General features: G+C 34.1%; 1 protein-coding gene across 1 annotated transcript in view; it reads right to left on the reverse strand.

Annotated features, from left to right (window-relative positions):
- Positions 1-25925, reverse strand: part of LOC145663766 (uncharacterized) — a 97704-nt gene that overhangs the window by 40020 nt on the left and 31759 nt on the right. The window contains exon 3 of the mRNA XM_081729855.1: positions 18481-18548. Within this exon, the coding sequence (XP_081585981.1) occupies positions 18481-18548 (68 nt within the window). The remainder of the gene's footprint in view (positions 1-18480; positions 18549-25925) is intronic.

A 25925-nucleotide genomic window follows, 5' to 3' on the forward strand; every position in this document is an offset into this window, starting at 1 on the left:
AAGGGACATCACCCAATTGTCCGGCTCCGATTTCAATGAATTTTTTCTAGCTAATAGAGGACATATATGTATTATTTGTGATGACAGAAATTTTTGCCATGGTGCATATTTTCTATTTTTTATAATTTTTAAGAGTTGTGATGTGGTTATTACAGATTACTGCAGAAGTCCTCCACTAACCTTTGTATACGGAGCGTTAATGAAAGAACAACCATGTAGACACATATAAGACCTAGGGGGAAGTTGTATGGTAGGTATGACCTTGACGGCAGCCATCTTGAAATCGGCCATTTTGAATTAAGGTCAAGTTTTTTTTAAATGGGAATAGGGCAATATGAGACATAATTTCGCGCTAGAATTTAATCAGGAAGACAATGGTGAAGCTAGTTTTGAGATACACCCATTTGGGGAAAAGTTACAGACATTTGATTGTTCACTTACTGCGTGCGAAAGTCCCTTACCTCCGCTTCTAACCCGCGTATTAATGGTAATAAGTGGATAAGTAATACATATTATGCCTAGAGAGAAATGATAGGGTAAAGGTATCCTTGACGGCAGCCATCCTGAAATCCTCCATTTTGAATTAAAATTAATTTTGAAAAATGAAAACGATAGCATGTGACACCTCATTTTATTAGCAATTTTTCCCAAAAAGCCAGTGGCATGCTAATTTCTGTTCTATAGTAAACAATATGAATTTAGGACTGCTTCTAATGTGTACCAAACGTCCATTATTGGATCTTTCAAAATGGCAACACTCCTTATTTTCACCGCATGTTTTATTATTCCGACTAACACTTTGCAATTGTTGCCATGGCTCATGTTTTCTAACTTTATTACTTTTTCTAAGAGTTGCGATTTGTCAGTTCATGAATAGCTTTGGTTTAAGCATCCAGCAATCTTTCTGAATTTTGATGATTTGCCATGTAATTATATATTTCCTATACCTGCCCTTCAAAAACTCGTTTACTGACATGAATCATCGCACAACGAAACATCTCCAACGTTGGATTCAGGTAATGCCGAAGACGTAGCTTGTATAGTAGATGGGACGAAAAGTCAAATGAAAATTCACTTCAAAAAGGAAAACGAAATATGATTCTTGTGTAAATCAATGGTCTTTTGTTTTGTTTTATATTTATTTTTTATAGTTTATTTATTTATTTATTTTCTACGGTAATTTTTTTAGGTAGTCAGACAAAAATGTCATTCGTTTTTTAGCGATTATTGTCGAAGGTTCATATTTGTAAGATTTATAATCAGTTTTGATAGGAAACTCAATTAAGTTACACCTCTTTATGAACATGTTATCTGTTTTCATATTATGATCATGGTGCAAACAGCGTGTTGGGAACAGTCATATTATGCCTCTTTGATATTTTCTATCATTGCTACTGTTCCTTTCAAGTTATGTTTATTAAAATTAATTTATTATTTGTCGTTTGCGCAACCTGTATACTACATTTCCTGATAATTTTGTGTTCGCATTACAATAATTTGTTATATTTTCATTTGCATTTCTTTAAGTCACATAGGTCCATAGGTTCTTCATGTATTCTCGTTTAAAATAAATAACATCGCAAGTCTTCAAAATTAAGAAAGATTGCTGGATGCTTATCCCAAAACTATTCACGAATCGCAACTCTTAGAAAATGTAATAAATTTAGAAAATATGAGCCATGGCAACAATTGCAAAGTGCCAGTTGGAATATTAAAACATGAGGTGAAAATTAGGAGTGTTGCCAATTTGAAAGATCGAATAATGGACGTTTCGTGCACATTAGAAGCAGTCCTAAATCCATACTGGTTAACTATAGAACAGAAATAAGCATACCATTGGCTTTTTGGGAAAATTTGCTATTAAAATAAGGTGTCACATGCTATCGTTTTCATTTTTCAAAATTAATTTTAATTCAAAATGAAGAATTTCAAGATGGCTGCCGTCAAGGATACCCTTACCCTATCACTTCCCTCTAGGCATAATATGTATTACCGAAGCTTGTATCCACTTATTATCATTAATACGCGGGTTAGAAGCGAAGGTAAGGGACTTTCGCACCTGTAACTTTTCCCCAAATGGGTGTATCTCAAAACTAGCTTCACCATTGTCTTCCTGATTAAATTCTAGCCCGAAATTATCTTTCATATTATCCTATTCCCATTTAAAAAACTTGACCTTAATTCAAAATGGCCGATTTCAAAATGGCTGCCGTCAAGGTTATACCTACCATACAACTTCCCCCTAGGTCTTATATGTATCTACATGGTTGTTCTTTCATTAACGTTCCAGTTACAAAGGTTAGTGGAGAACTTCTGCAGTAATCTCTAATAACCACATCACAACTCTTAAAAATTATTAAAAAAATAGAAAATACGCACCATGGCAAAAATTTCTGTCATGACAAATAATACATATATCCTCTATCAGCTAGAAAAAAATCATTGAAATCGGAGCCGGACAATTGGGTGATGTCCCTTGTAAGCTATACATTGAATTACGATATTAAAAAAAAAAAAAAAAAAAAAAAAAAAAACTGGTTGTATCCTCTTTAAAAAGATAAATTATGTGCTCAAAAGTGAGATCTCTTTCACATTTTCCTATAGAAAAGTTGTCTGAAGAGAAAGCAAAATAAGTTGAGGCCATAGTGGGACACTATTTAGTATATCTTAGATCCTGCGCAAGGCGATGTTTTAACTTTGAGGGGAAAGGTAAATTTAGAAAAAAAAAACACTGAACGCGCTGCCGACTGTGTTCAGCATTCAGATTTGGGAACCTGCCTGTTGAATATTTTCCTCATGCTCTGCCACACATTTGTATCTTCAAGACTTCATAAGAGGATGTAACGTCTGATGCAAAATGACTATAATTTCTATAGAACACCAAAGGTTTTGATTTTGCAATACTGTCTTGGGTAACATCAATGTTTTCTGAGTCAGTATTATTGAAGGTGCACTGCAGCGAAGTTCATTAACAATGAGACTTTGACCTTTCAGAAATCTGCAACTGAAATTCTCACAGTAAGATTGGAATTTGCACGGTTCCTCAACAATTGACACATATCTAGATGGATTTGTGAGGTGATATCCTTCTAGTAGAGGTGCCCAATAAAAGCTCGGTAATGCGCACCACAAAGCCGGTTAGGCTGCGATGAGCTATCCGCTGTGTTCGACTCGGTTCAGATAAACCATCCTCTCGAGTCAGCTCGGTTGAGGTGCGCCATCGGCTCGGTAGACGTGATAAATGAGCGGTCTTTCTGAGCTCCGCTCTGCGGTGAATAAGCCGTGAGTCGACCAATTTATACCAATTGCACAATTAGAGTCGGTATGTTTCATTCAAAGCATTCAAATGGACTGAGTTTGGTCGCTAGAGATTAGTTCGGTTGTCGCTTTTATGGAAGCGACTGTATGTCCGGCTTAGTGAGTCTTCTTGTATTTGATCTCTGCTTAAAGAAATCCTCGGTTCGGCTGTGAAGAAGATTGTTACAAAACAAAGTCCTTGTAAAGTCAGGTGTAAATTTCCAACATGATAAATTTCTTGTACAGCTATCTTGAAGAATTAATGAATTTACACAGTGTTCAGTAGCTTTTATCTGTTCAGGTGAGTAGGGCTATGTTTTTTATTGGACATTAGAATAACAAACACTAAACAACAATGTTTTTTATTATTGAAAATAAAACTTCACAGGTTTTGTTTACAACACCATGGTTTCCATCCATACAGCACCGCAGTATTTTCATTGGAAAAATAGCAGGACATAGGCAAACTGGGATGAGATAAGATCTGTGCCTTAAATCTTAATTCCTCGAAAGAGGAGAAAAAAAAAAGATATTCAGGTGACAACTAACTCACATTTTCTTTACTGTTAATGCACTCTGCTGTTCTGTTGGAGATATCAGTAAAAATGTTTAATGAGTATCAATTTGGGCAACAACGACACGCTGATGTTCTCTCATGCTTCAAAGCGTAAGCATGAAGGTTCATGAATTATCGGAAATGAATTTTCTAAAAGGTAGTCCAAACTTTTAAATATATATAGGGTAATTTTGAATAGGCCTAATATAGGCACATTAAGAGCAAAATGATTATATAGAAATATAATTTGATAGAAACGTGAAATATCTTGTCTGTTGGTTAAGTTACTTTTAAAATGTATCGCATTACTTTGTCATCAACTTTTCCTTATATACATTATATGACACAAGTTATACTAGGTAATAGTTGTTCCTAATAGAACTCATAGTCAGTACGGAAGTAGCGCGCTATATGTAGCGAAGCTCCAATAGCAAGCTACAAATTTTGTAGCTCTAGCTGTAGAGGCGCTACAAGTCTAAACCTGTAGCTTGTAGCAGTAGCTGAGGTACACATTTTTAAAATATGTAGCGAATTTTGTACTAATGATACAAATAAACCTTTTCCAGGACGCAAAAATATTTTGTAACTCCAACATTTCCTCACAATTTTTAGTAAATTTTTATATGATGATAGGGAGAAAATATGATTGTTTTCTGATTTTTGTCTCCAATTATTTTGCAACAATATTACAAGAAAATTTTCTGAAATAAATTGCGTACTGACGATCGGTCAAAAGGATAGTAATGACTCTTAAAATACACCTTATATATATGCTTGAAAAAGAACAGACAAAATGCATACTTTACTGTGTAATGCAAATTGGCAGACAAAGCTTTTGTGTAATATTTTAACCGAACTTTTAAGTTCAGTTACGCATGTTGATGCCATAACATGTATATTATAATGCATGATGCCAAGTAAACCGTATTTGTGACAAGAGCTTAAGTAACGAATGCGTTTCTGGAAAACTAGTCAATAGTTGAAGAGAGCTACATTTTTTTAATCATGTAGCTGTAGCTTTTGAAAAGTAGCTTTCCGATCACTATTCATACTAAAATAATGTTGGCAAATGGTAAATATACTATATATTTGCTTTCTACGTGTGCCTCTCGGGTCTACTCTAGACGATCTTGCTTTCCTCGATTTCAACAAGCGATAGAAGGAAATTTCTCACCTTTCTCAGTTGGTTTTGTGTATGCTCAGAAAACTCTTAAAGTTAAGGATATGATTTAGAGTACTCGGGCCATAACCAAAGAAGGGGCAAGAAAACCATGGCCTTACTCACCTTAACCGATAAAAACTACTAAACACTGCTTAAATCGATTAATTCTTCACGATAGCTATGCAAAAACTTTATCGAGTTGGAAATGGTGGCGTCAACCGGCTCGGCTCGAGCCCTGAGCCATCGGCTGAGCTTGAACTCCGGCTCGGTTCAACTGAGTCAACAGCTTAAGTCGGGTCGAATGGAATGAGCCATAGGCTCGGTTCTTCTCGGCACAGGTGAGCCGTTCGCTAGGACTGTATCGGTTGAGATGAACCACCGGCTCGGATCGGCTCAGCTCAGCTAGGCTCAGATGAGCCATCGGCTCGAGCTTGCTCGGTTGGGGTGAGCCATCAGCTAGCTTCGGTTCAGCTCAGGTAAGATATTGGCTCGGGCTAGCTTGGTTGGAATGAACCATCGGCGCGAGTCGGCACGGTTGGATGAGCTATTGGCTCGGCTCAGTTCTACTCGGTGGTGACTGAGCCGGGAGCCCGGCTGCTCTAGCTGTTGACAACACTTATACTTTGAACCTGAAAATCACAGAGTTGAAAGCAGTAGAGAACACACTTCATCTCCACTCGCAAAATACTCATGAGAGATTGTTTGGTGTAAGATGATGGTCAATGTTTCATGAAACCGAGGGCATTCTTGTGAGATAGACTCTAGCAAACGGTAATACTAATGAGAGCTATTAATACGTTTAAGTGAAAAATGTGAGATCGTCGTGTAAACCTATCTAAAATGTTTCTTGGTACACCAAGATAGCATACACTCCATAGGTATAACCAGCGCCGTAACTTAGATCTTTTCTGGGGGGGGGGGGGCAAGCATTAATACGAGTATTACGGCCCCATAGAAAAGTTGTTTTTCTAATCCTTGGGACCCCTCTTTCCATTTTTCTCTTACTTTTTATGGGCCCCCGGAGCCTGTGGGCCTTCCCACACGGCAAGGTCTGCGGGACAATTAGATGCGCCCCTGAGCCCGTTTTATACATGATAAATTAATTAAGGGGACAATATTGACAAATCTCAAAGCCATATTAATACATATTATTTCTAGGACACCTAATAGTAGACATTTTTTACTGAAATGGGTAATAGACTTGTTTTTGTTTTATTTATCTCTTGTGCACTGTTTCGTTTATGTAATGTAATGAACCTGTTTGATGCTTAATTTATAACTTCATGTTCGTGTCGTATATGGAGTGAAAAAAGTTTGACTCAAAATGAGCCCCCATCGAATGGAGGGAATCTTCCTTGGAGGGCAGATGCCCGATGCCACCCACAAGTTATGGCCCTGGTTGTAACAACAAACTGGGAGGAAATAAAATGTGTCACCAAATTTAGTACCCTCAAACAGTTTTTCTATTCCCTACTTAATAATATTAATAATAATATATTTATTTTGCGTTTAGCACCCCTTTCAACATAAGCTCCAACTGCTGCGCTGTAGAATTCTGATAGTTGTATGCTCTTGCAACGCAATATAAATTAGAGACTCTGTGACAATTGTTTTTCGCTTTTAAAATGGATCAACGGAACGGACAGTTACGGAAATAAAAAAATATGTTATTTAAAGTATGTATGGGAGTATTAGAAAATATTTTTCTGTTCTTTACTACTAATACTACAACTATTACTATTACTGCTGCTGCTGCTGCTAATATGTTTCTCTTAAAATACTTTGGTCGTAGCGCAATGCTGCAAAACTAACATTAGCCGCCACTGATGAAAGAAAACTGAGAGTAAAAGTAGACATAAAAACTTCCATGCCTAAAGCGAGATTTGAACGTACGACACGCACATCGAGCGATCTACACACCAGAATACAGAGATGTAGTTGCAGCTGAAAGAAAAATTATGAACAAACGTTTCTTCGACGTAGTATTGAAGCATAAGGATCACGTGGTCAGCTCCAAATAGAAATGATTGAAGTGCTTAATTTATTTATGGTTGTATTTTAACAAGCATTACAAAAAAGAATCATAAAATAGATGGGGTAGAGATTCGAACCCAAGACACCTAATAATTACCTCACTGCTCAAGTACGTTATCTAATTATCCAATAGCACACAGCTGAAATTTCAGTAACAAACATAATATCTCGGACTAGTTGTAATACTTTTTTGTATTACCGTTAACTGCTAAGTATAAAGATTTGTTCTGATTTTTTATTTTTACAGCTTGTTGTCTAAACTGCTACATTAAAATAAATGTAAATAAATATTTTATTCATATTTGCTACTTGAATAGCTCTGTTAAACATATTTAAATTACGAAGTGGATGCGTATTGCATGGACTGATTGTTCATAACATAGATTCCAGGAAGGGTTAAACAATAAAGACCCGCGACAAAAATCTTTTTGATAGATAGTAATGTATTATTTCACCACACAAGACACTTCTTTTAGATTTCAGCGTATTTAATTAAATACCTACCAAGATACACAGGTTTCTATGGTAGAAAAGAAATATTGTGTCACACTCAAGATTTTCTCAAAAGGGTTGTCCTAACCGAGACTTGGTTTGGCCTTCATTCGACCCACCGAAAGTTTCTGTTTATTTCTGTTACGTTTCTGTAAATCAAAGTTTTATTTCCGTCTTTTCTCCCTCCAACCATTAGTTCATGACAGAACTCTCAAGTTAGGAGACTTCGGCAGTAGTGAAAGAAGAGTCGAGGTGTTATAGGCACTAGGTTAGAAATACGGGGGTTATGGGTTCAAATCTACTCAAATTCAATTTAATACTTTAAAATTTAATTTGTTCTTGCAGGGTGTGTGATGACTTCTATTTGTTCAAAGTTCTCCACCTAGAGATGAGATGCAAGAATCATGCACATGTTAACCGAGAGAAAGAGAGAGTGGAGATATCTTCAATTGAAATATTATCCTAAACATTCGTCGATATTCATATTTGATTTTGTTTTAGTTCATTTTTATTTATTCTTCTCTAGGAAATTACATTTCTCGATTACTTAGAATATAGCAAGAGATAGTGAATGATATATTAAGGCGTATTACAAAAGAGAACTTGTATTCTTTTGATATCGTATATACTTCTAATAAAAGCATGCTTGTATTATTAATTGGGGATTAAATTACACAAACTCATATTATGTTCACACTTCATATGACTATTTGTCATATTTTACATATATGACATGTTTTGTACTGATGCAATGGTTTTCGCAAATTGAACTGAAACGCACTGCACATCTTGTTTTTACTTTCTTAAATTATCTTTTTTCTTTTTTTTCTCCGTTGTATTATTTTTCGCTTTTTTCGTTTTTTGTTTCATTTTCCGAACACACTGGAAACCAGTAATATAACTCCAGAAAAAATTCTTGTTAGGTTTATTGTGTAAATGAATAATAATAGTAACAATAATAATACGTTTAAAAAATAAAAACTACGACGGTTTTGCTGATAAAAAATATTCTCGCGAAACAAAGTTGGGAGTTAAATAATCTCGATCTGATATTTTTTTCATAAAGTTTTAGTCGATATATTAAAACTGATAACTAACAAAAGTGAAGGTAACGTTGAAACGAATAGTGTAAAACATTCAGAGATTTTACAAAATACTGTAACCTGTGAAATAAAATGAACGTTTAACCAACATTGATTTTTTCTTGGTATATCTAAGGTTAAATAAAATTTATCTTTAACTCTCTCATGATATCAATCGCTCTGTAGATACTAAACGGTGTCTTCTGATTTTTTCGTCGCAGGGGCATGGATATTTTTCTATTTTTTTTTAGTTTGGTACACTAATATTTTTCAAACAAACTAGAACACTTGTAGAACGTCCTGTGTAGTTCACAACCAACAAACCTTAGTAGCATTGATGGTTGTCTAACATTGCAGGATATGATAAATGGAAGTGTGAATGCACTTTTGCTCGTGTACATTCATTGAATATTAAACGCAGTTAATAGAAGAGCATGCTTATAGATTATTATATACACGCAGCAATTCATATACTCAATAGTTAGTAAACTATTTGATTGAAACATCTTACTGCACACATGTGATCATACCAACTACTAAACAGATACTACGTAGCAGAAACTTCTAGGGAAGCTTTACAGCAGACAAACGCAATTTTTCAAAGGAAACAAAATGCTGCTAACTTTAGAGTTTAAAAATTGTCACAGTTCGCGTTTGCTAACTTCAAACTACTGAGTGAGATTTGAAAATGAAAATGAAATCTTTGAGTTTTACGTCCCACGGTTATGCCGGTTAGGCTAAAGGAGACGGTGATGATGAGTAATGAATGAAATGGTGGAACGAAGAAAGTTAGAGGAAACGGGAGAACCCCGAGGAAACCCACGCACAGGGTGTTTGTCCACCAAAAAGTTCGCTTGACGGGAACAGGACTTGAAACAGGACCCCATGCACCAGAGATGAACATTCTACCACTGAGCCTACGCGGCCCTTAACGCATTTATTGTTCTGTCACTTTAGTATGTTGGCATACATTCTATCAGAGAGTTTGTTATAGCATTTCCGAATTCTATAAAGGATGAACGCGTTGAATGTTGAGCATTGAAGACAATTTTGATCATTTGTGAGATGGTTTGTTACCGACAAGAAGAGTTATTCATTTAAATCTGGTACGTCATTTAACTTCCTAAAGCTGAAAACTTATTAGTTAAAAAGGGAGTAAAAGAATAGTTTTCCAACGAATTGTAAAAGAATTACACAACAAACAAGAATCAATCGATTTCGAAGTAGAAGAGAGGTTGTTAAGGTTGTATAACCAGGAAAGACACTTTCGATAGCCCACTATCATGTTACATGAAGAGACATCAATTAAACAGAGAAAAATTTGAATGAGAAAAGAGTTTTATTAAACTGAAGTCTTCCTTCGATAACATTACCGTTCTTAGTTTTACATAACTGGTCACATCATGCCTAAAAATACTATAAAATTTTCTTACCAGTGTCTTGACCTAATACAGCATAACACATAGCACGGAAATATCTAAATATTATGATAGTAACCTGTGGTGAAACAATATATTATTAAAAATATTTATTTATTTAGTTGTCATACCAGAGTCCAATGTCTCAAATAACTCAATGGTTCATCATCTTCAGAGCTCAGAAAACTTAATCGTCTTCCTTTGCATTGGCTTAAATTTAATTCTTTTCTAAGTTTTAGTTACCGTGCTACCACTGAGCCACTATAACGGTCACCAGGTTATATACGTAATTTTTAGGGACGCTCTGTATATTTTGCAAAGACAGAAATCATTCTTCAATTTATACTTTATTTTTGCGACGCAAATAATTTCTTTTATTCGGTGGGAATTGCTAACAACTGAATTTCTCCCCCACGAATCAAGAACAAAAGAGTCTTTCATCGTTCATTCGTACATATATCTGAAACGTTTTTTTCCCCGTGAGAGAATTTTAGTGAGTAACAAAGACCACATCCATTATCTGAACTACATAGGCCTATATAATTGCATTTCTATTACTTGGATTCTCAGTGCTTCTTCCCTACTCACTAATATACAAAGAGTACGTTCAATAGTTATTTGGAACTGAACTAAGTGCTTTCTTGAATTATTTATGGAAATACTGCGGCAGGCCAGAGCAGACCAGACCAGGTGTTTGAGTGACTCACCGGCGCCAACCATATCGTTCAGCCACTTTTTATCTCCATGTTCTCACGCACGAACTACCCACCCCTCCTTATGCATTGTGCCCAGTGAACTGTCAACTAACGCAAATTCTTTCGATATTTAATTTGCATTTCCATATAGGTGGCTTGATCCAATTACATTTTAAAATGTACTGCCAACATTGACTAGCTGGTCAATCCAGCTTACACCTGGAACACCTTAACTCTGAAAGATTTTCTCCGCGTGTGAAGATAGTCTACACGTTTGTTGAATTCCCTACACAATTAGGTAAAGGGTCATACGTCTAGTGACATTTCAAGGACTGGTAAAGCGGCTAGCCCCCACTTAATGAAGTCCCGGGTCCGCTGATTCTGTGAGTATAAGTAGTAAACGGGACCTCCAATGTTTTAATTTACATACTGTGACTGTCTACGTTCATCCTGCTGGATGCGAATTCCTCTCGCAGCAGCTAGGAACTTACGTCGTGGGATTACTTTAGTGTTACCACACGGTGTTAACCCCCACGTGCATTAGTGAGTGGTGTGACAGAAGTGTTTGTGGTGAGCCCCCAAATATAATCTTTCATTCGTCTATATGCGTAATACAAAAGGCTATTATCTCGCGTAAATGTGAAGTGTAATTTTGTTTGAGGAAATAGTCAAGTGTCTATAAGCATATCATTGTTTAGTGTTGTGATTGTTTTTCTTACACACACACACACACACACACACACACACACACACACACACACATACATATATCACATAATGTATTTAATAAATAAGCATAATAATATTTTATTTCATGTGTTTTCGTTGCATGTATGAATGATATTTTTGTGTGTCGTGATCTGAGCGATCATCTGGATGTTCGTGAGGATTTCAAGACGAGACATCCGAACCTCTCGGTGCTTGATGCTCATCTCATTGTTGGGACCTGAGGGCAATCCCAGAAATGTTCTGTAATCCCTTTTTGAAAATGTTCTTTGATGTCTTAACAAGGTAAGTTCAGATCTCCTGAAAGTACTCGTTGGTGGGACAGCAGGGGGCAGATCAGGAAAGCGGTTACACCACCATATTTCCTTGTTTAATATTTTTGCCAACCAAGTTCGAATGCTAGTACCCATTTATGTACAGGGTATCTCAAAAGTCCCCTGGTGTAGGTAAACTCTGTTATTGTCAGAGTTACAACAAAATGTAAGAGTGGATACGTTTCTAAATATGATGTTTTTGATCTAAAGTGAAGGAATTTTTTTAAATTGGACAAGCCGTTTGAGCTGTACACTCTTTATGCGCCTTGTCAGATGAAAATGCAACGTTGCCATTTACCTGCATCCGCAACATAATTGATTGAAATTACTGTTGGATATGGGGGCTCTCCATCGACATGTTAGCGTAAAAGATAGTAACTTCATTCACTTTTGTTGTGGATCCAGGTAAATAGCAACGCTGCATTTTCATTTAACATTGGGCGCATAAAGAGTGTGTAGCCCAAAGGGGTCGTCCTATTTAAAAAAATCCTTCATTTTTCATTGAAAACATTATATTTGGAGAAGGTTCCCCTGTTAAATTTTGTTGTAACTCTGATAATAACAGAGTTACCGGATGTCAGGAAACTTTTGAGACACCCTGTGTATATATAGACCTCAGTTCGAAACAAGAGCAAGTCTGGCTACTTTCGTACAATGTTGGAAGTTTGCTTGCAATGTCGAACATCTGTTTCGGTTATCAAACATTCCATATCTGAGTTTATTATGTTATTACAGGTATTCAGTAATTGACTGTGGAACCTAATTAGAAAATATTTTCTTCATCTCTGATCCAAACAACGTCTTTGCGAAAATCCAGTGATGATGAATATTTGCTTATGGCACCCTGGAGTGTTTCCATAAACCGTCATAATAAGAAGTGCTAGTGTAGTGAAACCTTTCTTGTTATCCTCACTGTGGTCTACGATTCAGGTTCTTAATTATCCAAATTCCGAAAGTTTCGTGAAGTAAAATGAATTTTCTGTTTCCTAAGAATTCCAAATTTGTAATAATCATAGATCGAAAAAGAGTAAAGGAATGCTTGTCTGAATGGCAAATCAACATTTTACTCTATATCAGCGTTTCCCAACCGGTGTGCCACGGCACACTGGGCCACTGGTGTGCCGCGAGGAATCGAAACAAAATTATTAATTTTATAGCAATCAAATTGAAAAACATAGGGAAATGTGTATATTTGTATTTCACATTATTATGAATCTCTACTATGAATCTACAATTTTAAGTTTAATACCGTGTTACTGTTCTGTACATGTCTAATGTTGAAAAAAGTATTTGAAGTCATTGTGATGACCATAATTGCGTCTTTATTGTTGCAGACTATTTCGCAACTTGAAAATTTAAAATATCATTCAATCCTTTCGACAAATTACCTACATTTACGTTTTAAAAGTAAAAGATATTTGTTTGTTCGTTCGTTATTTAGTGATCTTCCTTCTTAGTAAAAGGTTGGATACTGTTTTTTAAAAAAAAGCGTGTTTTTAAAAACTTGAGTCCAATATTTCATTACAATTGTTTTCTATTTTTAAATTAGAATGAAAAATAAGCATAATGATTTACTACGAGTAAAAAACCAGTGTTCGAGCTTTCTTCTCTGTGAGAAGGAGATCAATAATCATAGGAAAAGTACCAATGAGTTTTATATTTACAAATAATATCTATAAGTATGCCACGAGAATCCAAGTAACACCCGTAGTGTGCCGCAAGTTGAAAAGGTTAAGAAATGCTGCTCTATATTATAGTGCGATGTTTTCTGGGAGTTTCATTCTTTCTCAGTTGGTTTTCTTTAGAATTTCGAAATTTCTTAAATCAAGTCTCGACAAGTCTTCCACTTTGAAATGATTTATCTGCCATTGATGAGAAATATTGCATGGCGTGATCTTTTCTGATGAGAGAAAACTTGTTTGGATTATATTTCATATTGGGATATCGCTATTTCATCTACCAGGTAAGGAGTTGTTTTTCACTAATTTCGTCTATCTATCGTATAAAAGAAGTTTTTCGTTTAGGGTTGAAAGTCTTATGTTCAATGCTTTCGGAGTGCCCTCGCTTCTTTCCTCTTAAGCTTCTTTCGAGATTTCTACTATATATTGGTAGAATTAATGCCTTTCTATTATTAAACTTATATATCTAACTAACTTATATTAATAACATATTATTAAACTTATCATAATTAAGGGAAAAGCATCTTCGATGTATACTATAAATTTAATAATATGATAGTTAGATCGCCCGATTACGTGAGGGAACCTGACTATGAAATGAACCACGAATTCATTTTTCAGAATCGTTTTTCTACTTGTCTTTCCAAATCATTCATTTAGAAACCTTTCAAAATAATTTCTTTAAAAACCACCAGATTCAAGCAGTGAAGTGCCAGACCAACATTTGCCATATTGAGCATTAAGAAACCTGGATTTCAATACCCATATTGTCTCAAGTCTTTATGATCTATAGCTTTGTTATGGCACATTTCTCTTTTGTCTTATTCATGTTCGGCATTGTAAACTCCTAAATTACTAATTTGTTGTTGAACACCTACTCAATAGTTATTTTATTTAAAAGTAAATTAAATTAATTAATAAATAAAAGCAATGCCTTTACAAAATATTCTTAAAAGGAGGGATTTCTTGAAAGGGTAAAGCGAAGAAAAAGGACTAGATTAAAAGCATTCGGCGCTATTTAATGCTTAAGTGGTGCGTTTTATTAACATTAAAAGCGTTGACCTCTATTTAATGTTTAACTGATGTTTCTATTAACATTAAAATCATTGGTTGCTATTTAATGCTTAAGCCATGTTTCTATTAACGACCTTCCTGCCTCATATATATAAAAACTTTGGACATTAACCTTAGGAAAAGCTCTCGATGCTTTTAGTTGTCGGCATATTTCTTCACGAAAAATACATAACCTTTTTACTATATTATATAAAAGAATTGATTTTTTTTTTAATTTTTGTTCTTTCTTTACAGTTATATACTTTTCAGCTTTTAGTCACTATCCTCCAATCAGTTTTTTCTCTTAGTTCCTTAGCTTAAAAATAATATATGACTTCGTACATTATTTTCTAAGGACATTTTACAGGACTTAATAGCAGTTCATAGTTCAAACTTTTCCATTAAAAGCATCACATAAAATTCTCGAACCAGCAACCAAGCACTGCCATCTAATTAAACATAATGCTTAATTAACTGACGTTGCCTAAGCTCATACGCAATTTAAATATATTTGTAATAACTTAATTTTACAATAAAACGATAAGCTAGAACGAAACTTATTTGAAAATATTGCATTGTTGTAGGGTTTGTGCAACTCTACAAACGTTTAGAGCTTTAATTAATATGGAAGTGCTTGAAATTTAAGTAGTATGATTGGGCTAATGAACACATAAAAGTAACGTAATAAATATGGGAGCCGTTGTCGGAATTCGTTCCGCAAATAATTGAATTATTGAGTTCGAAAACCAGCCATCTCCGTCGAAACTAATTTTACAGGAGGGACAAAAAAAAAAAAACTAAATTAATCGATATGCATCTGACATATAAAGCTGTTTTCATTTTTTTCTTTTGCCATAGAATATTGCTATTTACATAATATTCCATCACTTTGATGTGATAATAACCCGTTTTGTTAAAAAAAAACACAAAAATAAAAATTGGAGATGACTTGTTTTCGTACAAAACAGGGAAATATATTTTACATTATGTTAAAGAAAGAAAATGGTTATTCATTCTTCATTTACAGATTGAAATAAATGTATTATATATGCCACAGATTACGTGGATATGGTTATGTCTGACACTATAATAGTATTAACAGTTAATGGAAAGCTAAACTAAATCTCTAAGATCAGACATCCTTTTTGATCATGCTTATAATAGGTACTAAACTGAGAGTGTAGATTCAGAAATCCTCTTCTGGATCATGAGAATCTGTGGTGGGCCGCAAACAAATTTCTTTACAGAAGGGCAAAAACTTACGTGGGATTTATTTGAGTAGTTTCTTAGTTTCTGTAATTTTCTTTTGATTTATGGGTTCTTTTCCAAAATTTGCTTCCTTTACTGGTAGTGGAGCCACTTTTAGGGTACTTAAAAAAACAGAGCAAACCTGAATGTGTATAAACCACCAATGAAATTAGATATTTCAACTTCACCAGGAGTCGAGCTTTTGTAACTAAAACTACTGTAATCAGGAACCTTAAATTGCTGTTTCTCATTTCTTATTTTTCTACAGGAGTTTGTTATAATATTCCGGCCACCAGCTTTTGAAATTAAGTAACATATTTGTTCTCACCTCCTCTATAATGAACTTCTGTGATGTGGTTGATGATTTTATCAGTGTGGCATATTGTTCAAGAATGTATATACGGTCTTCCCCTTGGATTTTTTCTTCACAACCCTAAAATCAAGGTCACACGGTTGAATGAATGCCTACCTAGTGCGAGAAAATGTTGAATGGCATCAAAACGACCACTCAGACATTAAAAATCTCACGACTGTGTGATTTCGACTCTGACGAATGTGGTGCCATCTGGAGGCATATTTTCAACTTTAGTTCGAGAACAAGTACTCTCCAGGATATGGCATGTTTTCAAGCTAAATGGAGATTTCAATGTATAATATTTTCTATAAGCAGTGGTGGTAGATGCCTTGTTTTCAGCCTAAATGTGTGTCCACATCAGGTGAGTCGGAAAGTGCAGTATTCTCAATTTGGTAAAAATATGACATGACTGGTTTTTGAACTCATCGACTCAATTTAAAAGTAATATATTTCAAATAACGTTTAACCCATTTGTACCAGTATCCCTTTGTCACCGATTTCACTCAACTTTATACATGCTACTCCTTTTAAATTGTTATTTTATAAAATTTCAGACATGTGTGTTGTTTAAAGTTTGCACCTAACAAAACAGAGTGGGTCATTAATGACCCCTTGGTCGAGTCCTTTACGATTTCAAAGAATACGTTACATAAAATTTTAACAATGCAGCTTTAGTTTTTTCCATCAACATACATTTGTAAAACAATTTGTTCACATAAATGCACTTTGAGGAAATGGTAAAATATTCAGTACCTTTTTGTAGAAAATGTAATTAGTTTACAATGTTGTTAAATGAAATTATATTCATACGCAGTCACAGCAGATAAAGTAAAAATTCAGTCACTAATCTATTTTATTCCATTATATACTGGTACAAGTGTATTTTCATTGCTCTTCCAACTACTTGAATCCTTTCAAAGCTGCAAGTTTCTTAGATTTGCATGGAAGGAAGCGATGTGCTTATTGTAACCATCCATTTTTTGTATTTAGTTTTCTTTCCGCATACTGAGCACCTTCTTGTGTTTTATCTTAGAGGGATAATATGCCAATATTTGATTATCGCACCACATTCGGAACATTTTAACCTATGTTGTAACCAGATTTGTTCTGGAAATCAATATTTTAGTGCCATGTACTAACAAAAAAGTGTATGAAATTTTCCTTCTAAATACATAATTGTTTAATGTGGTTTCGCGAGCTCCTGCCGAAATCCATGAATTGTTTATAGCCACATTAAATGTCCAGAATAGTACATAATTTTTCAAAAGTAGTTTCTTGAGTGACCTTATACCAGTTACATATATAAATTTAAGCACAGTAAAATAAAATATTTTCAATATAGATCCTTATTATACATTTCCTATATCTGAACTCTCAACAAATATCACATTAGAATACATACTTAAAATATAATTGAACTTAAGGCAAACTTAAACCACACACGTAAAGTTAGAGACATTTACATTCTTATTAAAAGATTATTTTTCCCCACTTATTTTAAGTAGATATTAAAATAGAAAAAGAATAGATATGCAGAATCTCACAACTTCTCTCGAAATAGTACGAGACTTGGCCAAGGGGTCATTAACGACTCAAGAAATTACATGCAATAGCACTGAGTATATAATCGCTGTAGAAATAAATAATTTTCTACGTAACAGAGTATGCAACTATACTTGTCTCTTTATTAAAATAACTTACTACTCCCAGCTCTAAATAATATCTAATATCTGGGAGTTTCAGATGGCTCATGAAGTACGAATACTTATTTCGTTATTTGACAGCTATGTTCTTCCAAGAGGAGCATTGTTTCCGAGTCTTTTTGTTGTTGTTGTTGTTGTTGTTGTTGTGCAGAGTAAACATATTTTCTGAATGGGGCAATGTACAAAATGGCGGCGGTAGGTTGAGCAATTTTCAAAACAAACAGAAATACAAAATATCAAAGTGCAAACTTCAGTTCAATATAATGCAGTTAATGACTTTTTACTGTGTCTTTCATCATTCTGACGGAATGATAAACAACTCAAAATCAATAACCGTATTATCATTTCATAATACGAAATCTTATGGATCCCAAATTTTGATACTATCCTATGTTTTTCTCTTATTTTGAGAGTTGCAAAATTAGTTTTTTTATCAACTTATTAATTTTGAAAAATAAAAAAAACTATTTAACTTTTGCAGTAAATGAGTTATTTACAATTTAGTCTGGTTTTCTTATTTTCCAGCTTTTATCCATTCTCATTTATCTAAGAAATCGACCGTCCACAAGTGATTTTCTTTGCCTTTCTTCATTTATTGAATTTGCAGATTTGTGTATGACTAAAAGAAAGCGCTTATCTAGGAAGTAAAATATTTTGGTTTTATACCTGCAAAGACCTGTCTGCGGATGGTCGCCCAACTCCTGAATGCAGTGATTAAATTCTACAACTTTTCTCTATGAAAGTAAAAGAAATAATTATTGCATTAGTGACATTGACAAAACTTCAAATTTCTGCTCCCTCCTCTTCCCCTCGTAAGAATTCTTACTAGGCTCAGTTTCATGCTTTGTGAAACAGAAGCTCCAGTGCTTTACACAAATAACAAAATAATTGTAAATAATTAATCTTATATTTATTATTACCGGTATTATATATAAGCTTAAAAAATTCACTAGAGTTATAAATATTTATTTGTTTCGTAAAATTCAATTAAAAATTCTTTGAATAATGTAACACAAGTAGTATATGTACCTAACTTTTGGCGCACTTTCCCCCTCCACCCCCCTAACTACCAAAAAATTACAAATCCTCCACTGACCATAGTACTTTAACAAAGTCACACAGCGCAAAGTATCCCCATAACTACAATGTTAAAGTGAGATTGAATATGCTTTTATGACATTTGAAATCATAAAAACTTACAATGGAATCCTACACAAAATATATTTATTGCATCCTAATCTCCAGTTTACAAGCTTTCATTTGACACTTGTATCATAAAAATCCGTTAATAATTAGCTTTAAAAACTCGATGAGAAGGAATACATACAGCTTCGGAACAGGTGATCTGTCACTGATTCATTTTGAACGATTCCAGTACTAACATTAGAACACCACAACACGAAATCATAAGAAATATGTTTTAAAAAATCAGAGTTTATTTCAGCAAAACTGCCGTCGCAGAAATCCTAGGATCCATCTGAGAGGTCAGCGCTGATGTTGTTGTTGTTGTTTTCCCCCCAGATAGATCCTAGGATTTTTTGTTCAATTTCTATGTGCCTTTCTTCTTTCTTTCCTTCCTTCCTTTGAGGTCTGTAAGTGAACTTGTGGCTTTCCACCCAGCCTCAGTATAGCTACCTATCTGAATACGAGTCACAACATTCACCCACACAGCTCACAATCTTATTGCATCCATCCCGTCCCATCCCTGGCGCCAGGTTCCCCTTCCTTCCCCCCCCTTTTGCTGTCCCAAGTAACAGAGACGCCCAGCCATATCCACACATGAGTCAGAGGTGAGGACACTGTAACCATCTGTGATGAAAGACAGCAGTATAGCTCAGTTCACTTTACAGTTCCTTGAGAAATTACAAATTTATACCCCGGCCGTAGATATAAATTTGCAATTCCATGGCGAGGATTCGAACTTGCATTATCAGCTACGAACCACAAGCTTTATGGAACTGCGCGCTAACCAACTGAGCTACGGATTAACGCTGTATATATGAGTGAAAATTGGTCCTTATATATGAACAAATACTTCTACAAGCAACGCCATCTATTAGCAAAGTGATAAACTACATGATATACAGCACTATCTACTGAGTAACTGAGTAACTTCTTAGAATGTCCACCTAGCTAGCAAATATAGCTAAAACATCAATGTTCAAAAAAAAGAAAAAAATGTCAGTGTTGCCAACTCACTTGCCCAATATTATAGTGTTTACCCAAAATATTTTTAATAGGGTAGTCTTACGTCCCCATAGTTATAATGTGCTAACTCATCAAATAAAAAAGTTGGCAAATTTCTGAAAAAAATTATGAGTTAGTATACACTGCAAAAATAAAAATTCACATATTTGAAAAATAAAAAATACTAGCATAATCTTCACAAAATTCTAAGGCTTTTTTAAAGAATAACATTTTCCCGAAAACTCAAAAATAAACCCGTAAAAAATTCCCGAAATTTTGAACTTGCTGTAACTTCGTCAAATATTAACCGATTTTCAAAATTCAAACGGCAATCAATAGACAAATAAATTCCCTATCTATCGAATGTCTTATAAATTGCATAACTCTGAGGATATAATTACAAAAAACTCAAATAAATCTCTTATTTATGTATGGATATTTAAAATTCGAATGACATTCAAAAGTACTGCTTCTCCTTATGCATTGTGTATGTTTAAAGATCTCAGTTTTATGGCTTTATCACCATAAAACACTTAGAACATACTTAAAATTACAAGTTCGGATACTGATAATGGAATCTTCTGTTAACCTCGTTCTCAATAGGAAACAATGACTTCTTATACTCTGTCCACTGATCGTAATTCAAGCTGAATAGACAGCCGTTAATATCAAAAACCACTTGAACTTCGGTTTGCAAATTTTTCACAATTACATTAAAGTTATTAGTAAGAATGAACTTTTTCTGAGGGTCCATTTCTAAACACTCCATTTTTTACTTGTGACGACATATTTTAGTTCATTTTCGTTCATTTTTGGATTTACATACAGAACTCAACAGTTGGATAATTACCTTTTAAACCAGTGTATTTGATTTTTATCCCATCTTTAACGATCTCATCAATCATTTTATCTGTTAAGTGTTTTGTAAATCTAGGTGGAAGAAAAACCTTGAACTTCTCACACTCGACTAATATGCTCTTTCCAAACTTAGTTTTAATCTTTTCCATTTTCACAATCTTATATTCTGTATTTAATTCTAATTCTCTTAATCCAATAACCTGTTTTTGTTCAAGACTTCCAAGGTTGTTTAAAAAATCAACGTGTTTTGCCATCGTATTTATTATATAGAAAATCAATCTTCAATTTTTATCCTCACCAAAAATATTTTAATCATTTTTACCAATTTCGTTTGATGGAAAAACTTCCATAAAACAATCGTTAATGAAAACAGTTTGGGGATGCAAGGGTATCTTTTCGATACCCTTAAAGTAAGTCGAGGTTAAGGACAGTGAAAATTACTATCTAAAACTCTTCTACCACTTTCTCATTCTTGGGATCATATGTAAAGTTCTTTCGTCCAATTAAAATCGCATAGCATATAGTATTAGCAGCCACAGCTTCTGCAAAGTCTACAACAATCTTTATGTTCGTTCTCTCATTTATCGATACATTCTTCCTCTTACTACAATTAATCACATATATTGGCCTGTTATCTATAAACTCTTTAGGGTCATAGTACATTTCGGTGTTGCCACATGTTATTCTCTTAAACGCAGTATAATCTTCGTACATCTTAAAGTAATCCTTGTTAGCAATATCTAAGTTTCTTGATTCTTTTGGAAATACCTCATTCCTCCCATTCTTAAGATAGATATTCTTTACCTTACAATGATCAAACTTACTTGCATCTGCCGTTTGTTTACCGCTTCTATCAGTTTGGAACATTACAACTACGAAATCAGGCATATCAAATTGTCTAGAATTAAATTGAGTAGTAACGTCAAACTCCAAGAAAGAACCTACAACAGTCTTCTGAACACATTGATAAGTATGGAATGAAAACATGATTTTGGGTTCTTTAAGAATATTCAACTTTAACTTGTTTTCATAATTAGATTCGTATTCAACAATAGGCATTCTTATCTCCATACTTTTTATTGTTATTTTTCCATCATGAGGAGCTGCTCCCGATCCAGTCCATTTGTACAAGACATCGTTATTGTTGTTAGCTTTTGTAAATGTTATTCTCAATCCACCTTTCCACATAACCTCTTTATAATTACTTAAGAAGCCTGGAATTAATCTTAATGGGTACAAAACACTAAAGTCCTTTCTTAGACCAAGTTTATCATCTGTTTCAAATCCTGCTTGTTTTAAATATTCAACTTCTGGCTTGGAAATCTTTAATGTTCCGACAGCTGTAGATGTTATCCCTGGTAGTTCGATCTTATCTATAACAACTCCATGCTTTCTAACCTCAATTTGAGAAAAGAAGAATGGGAAGAAGTTATCTACAAGTTTTATAGTATCGTTTGCACCAAATGTTCCTCCAGCTGATGCACCAACAACTTCAAATACCTTCATCACTTCTCTCTAACCTTTCTTGAAGCTTAGTCCCAGGCCCGCAAAATCTAAAACCTGGAATATGTAATTCAAATGGGAGTTTATTAATCAAATCATTTACTAATCCTTTCCCAAGCTTCTCATCATTCCAGAATCGTGGTGGTAACGTATTTAAGATCTTAATCAAATAACCTATACCTTTTGGATCATTAGGAATAAATTGTGGAAGCTTATTGTTAATCATACTCACTATACCTACTTTCTCATTGTAAAAGTTATGATTTCCAGCCCTTTCTTCTCCATCTATAACTATTAACCGATCAATTAACTTTCTCACATCATCCATCCATATATATTCTTTAGGTATCTCTGTATATTGTTTAATTTCTTCACCAGTCCTTTTAGGTGTCGTGTTCTTTTTAGGAGTTGGGGGTAAAGTTGGTTTAATATAATTATCCCAAATAGGCTTGATAATATTAATGTACTTTGAACCTCTACTAGATGCTACCTTTTTATCTCGATTATATTTTTGGAAGGCGGCATCTGATTCTATAATTATTTCCTTGTACTGTTCAAAATCATCATCATCATAATCTTCAATGGTTTTATTAGTATTCATCGTTAACAATTCCCATAGACCTTCTGTTCCTTTATAAGTTTTACCATTAATTATCAAATCATCACCATTCACTTTAACTTCCAAATTTCCTATCTTGTTTATTATTTTTCCATCTTCTTCTGCAGCTCTTATTCCAAACACAGTATCATTTCTTTTACTATAATATTTCGTTGCGATCTTACCAAATGACTGTGCTGTTGTTAAAGGTTCTACTCCTTCCACTTTGTCTTTAATTTGTTTTCTCATTTGTTTTATTTCTCCCGTTATATGCGTATCACTACTACTTGGAGAACTATCATAAGTTATCTTTTTAGGTGTTTCTAATAGACTAGGATCTATTGAAGCCGTCTTATGTGCAACTGGAACAAGTTCAGTTATTAGATTTTCATTTTGTTCTGCTACTTCTTTGATCTCACTTCCTAAGTTTTGAATAGCATCGATTACAGGTTGTTCTTGTGTCTTAAATTTATCGTATATACCTGCTCTTTCTTTCTTCCAAGATTTGAAGCCCTTTATCAAGAACTCCTTCAGCTTATTATTCTTATCAATTTCTTTCTCATCCATTTATTGTATAGCAAACGAACGTCAATGAACGTCAGAGAACGTCAATAAACGTCAAAGAACGTCAAACGTCAATAAACATCAAACGTTCAAGAAGTGTTTTATCTTGTTCCTATACTTACCATTGTTTACCTTCCTTGTCATATCAATTACTATGAAACCATAATCTTCTTGCCAACATTTTGAACACAACTCTTTAAATTTATCATAAGACATATCTCCCCCAACAAACTCATTGTACACATGTTTAAGATTAGTATCATCTTATCTGAATATGCATAGGAAGTTGACGTTATCTCTTATAAGCTGTTTGGGTACTTTTGAATATGTTTGTGCAAGATAGAAACAGTCTAAATGTCTATGCCTACCTCTTGTAAAGTAATTTCTAACAGTATCTTGATTCTCCAAAATGTAATCGTCAAACACAACAACAGAGTATTTTTCACATTCATCAATAGGTACAATAGAATCATTACCGCTTAAGAACGTTGCTATTTGCTTCTTAAACTTTAGTTCTGCCTTTTCAAATCGATCTTTTAACTGCTCATACTTTGGCTGATTCATGCTTTTAGAATATATGTAGAAGTAATTATTGTTTAACCAACCTGGCTGTAATAAGAAGTTAAATAGCAAAAACGTTTTACCAGACCCCGACGAACCTATGATAAGACAACGAACATCATCAGGTATAAGCTCCCCATTTCTTTTCTTAGCTGCTGTTTCTTTTATCATCTCTTTTACATCCCAATTAATAGTTTTCTTACTCATTTATTATAGAGAAAATCAGGAGTCCACCAGCACTGGTCCCCTTTCAAACAGTTTGAGGATGAACTGTAGGGTGAGCATTTTGCTCACCCTTAAGAACATTTTGAACATTCGAATACAGCGGGGCGCCTTTTATGATCTTATATCTTTAAGTTGTTCTCTGATCTTAAGCAACGTATCTTTTATATATTCGTTGTCCATTTCGCCATTCAATGTTATTATCATCTCTAACTGTTCTTTAAATGAGTTAATACAAGTGACAATGGTTTTATACTCGTCTTTTCTTTTGCTTATGTTTAACTTCGAAGACAAACCTGTTATTATAGCACTTCCAGTTGCAAGAGACGTTGTTAATATCAAGTAAATTGTTACAGGTATAAAAATATTAATAAACCCAGCTGTCGCAGAAAGTATAACCGACAACGTGATCAAAGTGTAGTATGCATATTTAACAATTCGTAGTTTTCTCTTTTTCTTCTTTAAACTGCATTCTAACTTTCGAATGACATCTTCTATTAACTTGATTACTTTCTCTCTTGGAATATCTCTAGGTAAATCAAACTCATTCATTTATTATATAATAAATGGCTAAGGTATTTAAGCTAACGAGTGATACTTCTGTTTTAAAGAAGAAACTCCATTACGAATTAGACAACAAGAGCAACTATTTAAGTATAGGACTAGTTGGGTTTTACAGTACATATCTGACACCAAACATAACAACACAAAAAAACAGTTTCTCATATGGTGATAGACAAGTTTTTATACCAGAAGGGCAATACAGCTTAAACAGTCTTAATGAATATTTAAAATCTCAATCCATCAACATAACATTATCAGAAGATCATTTAAGAAATAGAGTTAAAATTGAAACTGATAGTAATGATGTTACAATTGGGAGTATAGGCTCTCTCCTCGGGTTTAATGTTTTTGAAGTTTTAGAAAAGAACAAAACACATATTGGAAGTAAGTTGCCAAAGTTTCATCCGTTTGATACTATAAATGTTCACTGTAGTATAGCAGATGGCATGTTTGTTAAAGATACAGAATACACACATAGAGAAACAGGAATTATAGCATCATTCAAAACAGATGCTGAGTTCAAACATAGTATTATTTACGAGCCTACTTATCCATTATTTTTCCCTATATCCAAAGACAAGGTTGACAATTTTGAGATAAGGATAACAGATGAGAATGATTCCTTAATTGATTTTGGTGGAGCAACAATAACTGTACTTTTACAAACCAAGATTTTCTCTTAGATAAATAGGAAGATGTGTTCTATTAAAGGTTGTATGTTTAGTGTTCCTTATAACGAACTAAAGGATCTAAATATTGATCATGTATTAACAAAGAAACAACTTAGCGATAAAGCCAAGAAAATTAAAGAAGGTAAAGGAATGGATTTAACTTTAACTACTGCACAAATGAAAAAGATTAAGAAAGAGCATATTGGCGGTTTTATCTTTACAATTCCAGCCATTCTAGCAGCTTTAGGAGCAGTTGGCTCATTAGCAGGTGGTGCAGCAGCGATTACTAAAACTGTACTGGATGCTAAGAAGAATAAACAAAAACTTGAAGAACAAAAAAGACACAATATGGCTATGGAAGAAAAGCAGGGGGCAGGTAAACC

The sequence above is a fragment of the Thermobia domestica genome, chromosome 11 (assembly GCF_964235325.1).
Source record: "Thermobia domestica chromosome 11, izTheDome1.hap1.1, whole genome shotgun sequence".
Classification (NCBI taxonomy): domain Eukaryota; kingdom Metazoa; phylum Arthropoda; class Insecta; order Zygentoma; family Lepismatidae; genus Thermobia; species Thermobia domestica.